Here is a 6,950-nt window from a genome sequence, read left to right as displayed (position 1 = left end):
TGTGAGAAGCTGCTGGAAGCTTCCCCTGTGTCCGACAGAGGCAATATCAGTCGGCTCTAAGACGGACCTGCCGCCGGCCAAGGCAGCACCTCTGTGATAACATATTTAAGAAGGAAAAAAAGTTGCTGGGACAGACAGAAATGGCAGCCCGAGAGAGGAGTGAGACCATGTAAGAGAAACAACCCTGCAGACCCCCAGGTCAGTGAAGAAGGAGGGGGAGGAGATGCTCCAGGCGCCGGAGCAGAGATTCCCCTGCAGCCCGTGGGGAAGACCATGGTGAGGCAGGCTGTCCTCCTGCAGTCCATGGAGGTCCACGGTGGAGCAGATCTCCACCTGCAGCCCGTGGAGGACCCTACGCCGGAGCAGGTGGGTTCCCGCAGGAGGCTGTGACCCTGTGGGAAGCCCGCGCTGCAGCAGGCTCCTGGCAGGACCTGCGGATCTGTGGAGAGAGGAGCCCACGTTGGAGCAGTTTTTCTGGCAGGACTTGTGACCCCACGGGGGACCCACGCTGGAGCAGTGTGCTCCTGAAGGACTACACACCGTGGAAAGGACCCATGCTGGAGCAGTTCGTGAAGAACTGCGGCCCGTGGGAGGGACCCATGTTGGAGAAGTTCATGGAGGACTGTCTCCCGTGGGAGGGACCCCATGCTGGAGCAGGGGAAGAATGTGATGAGTCCTTCCCCCGAGGAGGATGAAGCGGCAGAAAATAACGTGTGATGAACTGACCGTAAACCCCATTGCCCGTCCCCCTGTGCCACTGGGGGGGGTTGGTAGGGAATCCGGGAGTGAAGTTGTGCCCAGGAAGAAGGGAGGGGTGGAGGGAAGGTGTTCTGAGATTTGGGTTTATTTCTCATTACCCTACTCTGGTTGATTTGTAATAAATTGAGTTAATTTTCCCCAAGCGGAGTCTCTTTTGCCAGTGATGGTAATTGGTGAGTGATCTCTCCTGTCCTTATCTCGACCCACAAGCTCTTTGTTATATTTTCTCTCCCCTGTCCAGCTGAGGAGGGGGAGTGATAGAACGGCTTTGGTGGGCACCTGGCGTCCAGCCAGGGTCAACCCACCACAGGGGGAAATGATGTACTTAAGAAATTATGTACTTAAGCCACACGAAAAAGGCCACAAAGGTCTTGTGAAACAAGATCCCCTTTGTATAACCAATGCATGCCTTGCTAACAACTGTGCCCCTGAAGAAGAACTAAAAGACTGAGAAGAAGGGAACATCCTACCCCAGGAGGCGCCAAAAAGTTGAATAATTGCTAATAGGCATGAAGTCAGAAAAATCTTCGAAAACTGGAGGAAAGGTAAAGAAAGGTGGCAGGGGGAGATCATGACCACCAACTCAATTCCACACCAAAAAGACTTACCCCCCCAACTCTCCTTGAGCATGTGCTGTAAAAGAAAAGAACACTGTACCTTTAATTCCAAGCAGGGAAACTTTAGCCCAATGGAAACTGTGCGAGATAAGCGACTCCCAGTAATAGTTTTTGGAAGAACTTTGGAAATTGAATATGTATAACTGAACTGTATAAATTGCTTGCCCGTTTAGGCATGAGGGGTGCTGGCTTTGCGGATTACCACCTAGCCCCCATCTTTGCGTAAACAAGAACTGGAATAAAATACCTCTGCTCTGTGTTTATATTGGCATTTTGCACACCGGGTGAATGACCCCACTTTTGGGACAACAGTGGGGCAGGCAAAGCACCGCATCCCGCAGGCCGAGGGGCTCAGGCACCCACGTCGCTGCCGGAGGATTGCCGGCAAGAGGTTTGGCATCTGGAGAGGGGCTGCTGGGCCAGGGTGCCCAGGCACCCACCCCACTCCCCCAGCCGCAGCCACGAGTGCTCTCAGTGCTGGAGCAGAGGCCGTAGCAGCTGCCTGTGCCCAAGCCTGTCCCGAGCGGAGGGAAGACTTTGCTGGCGAGGAGCAATCCAGTGAAGGCATTGCTGAAATTGCTGGGCTTGAAGTTGCTGCCGGGCCAGGAGGGTGCCGAGGGGTCCTTGGGGTGGCAGCGCCTGGGCACCGTTCAACTCCGGGGAGCTGCAGAGCAGGGAGTCCCCGAGGCCGTTGGGGAAGGTCGCGGCCACCGCCTGCACTTTCCAACCCGGCTGGTCCATCAGCTCCTCCGCCACCTCCCTCTTGGCCCTGGCTGTCTTCTTGGAGCCCTTCCCGCAGAGCCGGACCACCCTGATGCTCTCACCACGCGGACAGCTCTGGTGGCCGAGGTCCTCAAGGCTCCTCAAGGCTGAAGCGCTCCCCAGGCTCTTGTACTCCACCAGTGCGCAGTGCTTGCTCAGCAGCTCGGGGAAGTCTGACGTGTATTTCCGCACATCCGAGGGCAGCTTGCGGCCCGGCCACAGGATGCGGATGGAGGCGATGGTGCCGAAGGGGCTGAACATCCTCGTGATGGTCTTGAGGAAATTCTTCTGGAGCAGCAGCAGCACGTCCTGCTCCAGGGTCAGCAGCTCCCAGGCCAGCAGCAGTCTGCTGGGGGGGACACTCAGCAGGGACTCGGGGATGGGGACCCATGATACCGAAAAGCCAGTCGAAGAAACTCTCTAAGACTCATTTTGGAGTTTTAGAAAGTAGGCATTCTTTATTGCAGCGCTGGATGCACGGGGGATAGTTCCACCTAGCACGCGTGCCACAGCTTCAGCACAAACAGGTTATATGGAGTAACCAATTACATATTAATCAGATTAGTATACATATACATAAAAATTATTGTAACTGAGTATCATAGTACTGCCTACATCTGATCACATGCAACGGTTCTTCATTTGAGTCAAAGGGCTGCTTTTGCGACCACCGATCCGTTTCAAATTCTGTTGGCTGACCTTCAAGTCTTGTTCGTCATCCTTGTTCTTTGATCTTGGAGCTTAACATGGTTTCAGTCATATATGGTCAGTTTCAATATTAATCTTATCTAATGTACAGGAACATCCAGTCATAAGAGCAAAGAACTGTAAAACTTAGGAGTAACTACCTCTACTAGTTAATTACTTGGCTACACTTCTGTCTCTTTTTTCAATCATAGTGTTAGTATAAGATTTCTAATAATTATTTACCAAATCTCACTTTTACAGTCACCTAGCAGCAAACCAGTTTCCACGGCTGGTACAAAATATTAAAACCAACAAATATTTAGACATACCATACAGAATGTATGGACATATGTTATCACCCACCGCCTCACTTTGGTGCCCTCCTCGTTCACCTCCAGCAGCTCTGAGAACCGCAGGGTGTAAAGCGTCAGCCACCAGTCATGCGTCAGGTATTTCACCTGAGGGACAGAGGGGGCCACTGTGTCACTGTGAGTCTCCCCAGGCAGGGACCACCCTAAACCCATCATCGAGGCAGGCTGCACCCCCATCAACCTGAGGTCATGGCAAGGCAATATCCCCCTTTCAGGATTTGTGGGAGAAGGCCGCCTGTGCTCCTGGACCATGGCAAGAAGACACAGCTTCCCTGTACATCACACCACCAGTGCTTCCCTGCAGTTTTTTAGTTAAGGCATGATCTCTCCCAGAGCAGCCTGGGGGAACCACGGGCAGAAGAGGTGAACCCAGCCCTGGGCTTGGGGTTTGAGGACCCCTCACCGCTTCCCCAGCCACTCTCCCTGGGTGGAGAACTGCTGCAGCACGTTGAAGGCAGACAGCAGGGCCCAGCTCTGCACCACCAGCGCTTTGCCGGGACACAGGCAGCCTGAGCAGAGCCTGGACCTCCCCGAGCACCTCACCGCAGACAGCCAGAGCACACCCAGACACCCAGGCATCCTCCACGTGGAGGCCACTTCCCACCCCAGCTGGCCAACGCAACGGGCTGCCTACCTTCTTCAAGGGTGTCAGCAGTTTGATGCTGACGAAGCCCATCTTGTTCTTCTGGACATGTTTCAGGTGAACTCTGCTCATTGTAATACCAAAACACACCTCCACCCCCAAAGTTACCCACCTCCAAGGTGCGACCAACCCCCACTGAGCACGCGCTCTGAATTTTCTCTAGCGTATGCCTTTAAAAGCAAAGCGAGAGAACTTTATACCAATCAAAGGAAAGGTATGTGTGACTAGAGTCACTCAAGCTCCACCGAAAAACTCAGAAAACATAAAAGGGCTTAAGAGAGGAGAAATGCCAGGGAAGACACCATCACAGACAAGTCGGGAGGACATCGCTGACTTCTGGGATCAGTCGATGGACTGAGCCTCTCTCCCCCCCGCCATAGGGTTGCCTACTGTGTGAGATTTGAACACTCGGCTGTACCGAGTGCTTCCCTGGGAAACTTAGAATTCTTTAGAGCTCTTTTCTTTCATCATTTAACGCGCTTGTAGGCAACTGTATTGTCACCTGCACGCGCTTTGCAGACAGTCTATTTATCACGGGCAATCCAAAAGCACCTGTACCGTTGCTTTAATAAACTGCGCTGCTCATTCATCTAGTCGTGATAATTTGTTAGCGCAACCAAACTCCCTAAGTCTGGTCATTCTCGTGCGTTGAACGCAGCTAAGCCAGAGTGCAGTACGCTATTAAGGGCATCCCTCATCATGATAGTTCAGCACATTGAACGCGACCGCCCTTAGAGCGTCAAATTGGACATTACTCAGAAATTAAACCCAGCCGTCCCTAGCCCCTCTGACATCTGAGGATAAGCTGGAATGCAAGGCGGTGCCACTACGTGGAGGCCACTTCCCACCCTGGCTGGCCAACGCAACGGGCTGCCTACCTTCTTCAAGGACATCAGCAGTTTGATGCTGACGAAGCCCATCTTGTTCTTCTGGACATGTTTCAGGAGGAAAGCATCCTTGGCCAGGTTCTCATCAGAGAGGCGGAATTCCACCTGGGACGCAACCCTCCTGACCAGCTGCCGGTCAGGGACAGAGTAGCTGCAGTCCAAGAGATCAGCCCCCAGAACATCGCTCGCATCGCAGAAGCTCCCGGCAAAGCAGCAGGGACACGGGTGTGACTTGGTGGCCTTTGGGATGTGCAGCACTGCCCGGTCCCAGCCACAGCGGTGCAGATGGCAGAGTGTTGAGGAGCGGGGTGGCTCAGCTGCGCTCTGAAATGAAACAGAGTTTTATGGTTTTAGAAGCGCGCTTGCCTTCACGCCCCCAGCATCGGTCCCTGCCACAAGTTACGCAGCAGATGGCCTTGCGCAATCTTGCAGCCAGAGGTGCCTCACCAACAGAGCGCCATCTCTTTAATTAACAGGATCCAGGCCAGGAGAGATCTTTGGCCTCCGGTTCACGGCAGTTGTCCCGACTCCCCCAGGCCACACACTGTTCACACAGCGGGAGCGAGAGGCCTGTGTCCTTGGTACCAGGGGGTCCTTGCTAGTGCCGAATCCTCCAAGCACGAGGAGGGGATGTACTAACCCCATCCCTGGGGTCCCATAGAGCGCAAACAGCCCCAGCGCCCCGACACCGGACGTTGGGCAGAATCCAGTCCTTTTCTGGGAGCACGCGGCGGCGGGTACCGTCTCCTCCTGGGTGTCACGCACCCAGGGAAAGCGCCGCCCCCTCCGAGGGGGATCCAGAGCTGCTGCTTTTCCCATCAGGAGACTAAAAGACCTGACAGCACTACTGGAGCGAGGGCTGGGGGAAAGCGTGCCACCGAGCGACACCGCGTGACCTTCCTTCGCGCCCTCGAGGTCCTTTTTCCTATTTCTGCCTCGCTCCGGTCAACGCAGCGAACAGAAGCACGGGCAACAGTCGCAAACGCATTTGCCATCTGGCGCAAGGAGGCTGCGGCTGCAGCTTGGTCCCCGCTCGGCTCGGCTGAATCAACTTGTTCTTCTTCCCCCACCGGAAAAATACTGTTGAAAGCAAAGAGGATTTGCACCCGCAGACCCTGAGAGCCGCCTGTAGGCCCCGGGGGCACCCCAGCCTCCCTTAACCCTTTCCCTCCCCAGGAGGAGCTGGGGAGGCTCTTGGGGGTGGGGCGGAACACAGGGAGCCCCCGCATTCCTTCCGGGGAGACGCCAAAGAGTCCTTGGCAGCCAACAGCCAGAAGGGACCATGGCGCGGCCACCAGTGCAGCTCCCACTGCCTGGGCCCTGGGGCCCCCCGGCGCCCCAGCTTTTCCAGCCATTCACGCTCCCCAAAACCTTCTACCCTCAAGGTAGGGACCGACCCCAACCCCTGCAGCCCAGGGACGCTCTTGGGGGGCAAGAGCAGAGGTGACCGCCGGCCATCGCTCCTCTCTCTCTTAGGCTCAGCCAACCTGTGCTGCCTGCCCGCGCGGGAGCAGCCCTTCCCTGCAGCCCGGGCACCCCTGGCAGGGGGGACACCCCAGGCCCCCCAGGCACCACCAGCAGGTATGGCACCCCAGTCTGCTCTGGCACCTTCCCCATCCCCATCACACCCCTTCCCCCGGCACTTTTCACATGGGGGTTCAGCAAGCCCCGGTGAGCATCCTTGCCCTCGCCTGGGTGACGCATGCCCAGGAAAGCCCATCTGCAGAGAATTTCCCACATATTTGGGGCCACCTCTCCCATTTCACCTCCTAGATACGAGTCTCCTCCCCGATTTGCAACCCCGTCCCACCGGCACAGCAGCTCACCCTGTGGGGATCGCCCCGGCCACAAGCTCCCCACGCCCCTGGCCCAGAGCTGGGGGATGTCGGCCATCGGGGCCGGCTCGGCGGGTGCCCCTGGAGAGTCCCCCCGCACCAGCACGGCTCCCCCTCACCCACACAGGGCTGCAGAGGGCTCCATGTGGCTGCCTCTTCGACCCCCGCGTCTTCCGCATCCAGTGGACAACCACCCACCTGCCTCCGCCGGCCACCGCCACGCTCGGCCAAGGCGCCGCTTCTCTGCCGGGTGCTGCCCTGTGGGGTCCCGGGGGCTGCGGGGCCCCCCTGGCCTGGACAGCCCCAGGGACCCCCCAGGGCCAACCACAATACCTCACACCCTGTGAAAATCAGAGGAGTGGCGTGGCCCCAGCCCCTCTGGAGCTGCC

The 6,950-nt window shown here is 56.7% G+C and overlaps 1 protein-coding gene across 1 annotated transcript; it reads right to left on the bottom strand.

The window, feature by feature from the left end:
* Window positions 1-1,582: 1,582 nt before the first annotated feature.
* Window positions 1,583-6,430, bottom strand: LOC138684288 (la-related protein 7-like). The gene is given in 5 exon segments (XM_069777972.1): window positions 1,583-2,003; window positions 2,005-2,556; window positions 3,189-3,283; window positions 4,718-5,040; window positions 6,370-6,430. Coding segments are annotated over 5 exon segments (1,398 nt in total). The 3' UTR covers window positions 1,583-1,636.
* Window positions 6,431-6,950: the final 520 nt, after the last annotated feature.

This window comes from Haliaeetus albicilla, unplaced genomic scaffold (genome assembly GCF_947461875.1).
Source record: "Haliaeetus albicilla unplaced genomic scaffold, bHalAlb1.1 scaffold_142, whole genome shotgun sequence".
In the NCBI taxonomy this organism is placed as follows: Eukaryota; Metazoa; Chordata; class Aves; order Accipitriformes; family Accipitridae; genus Haliaeetus; species Haliaeetus albicilla.
The sequence above is the reverse complement of the archived record's forward strand: the minus strand, read 5'-3'. Positions and strand labels throughout refer to the sequence as shown.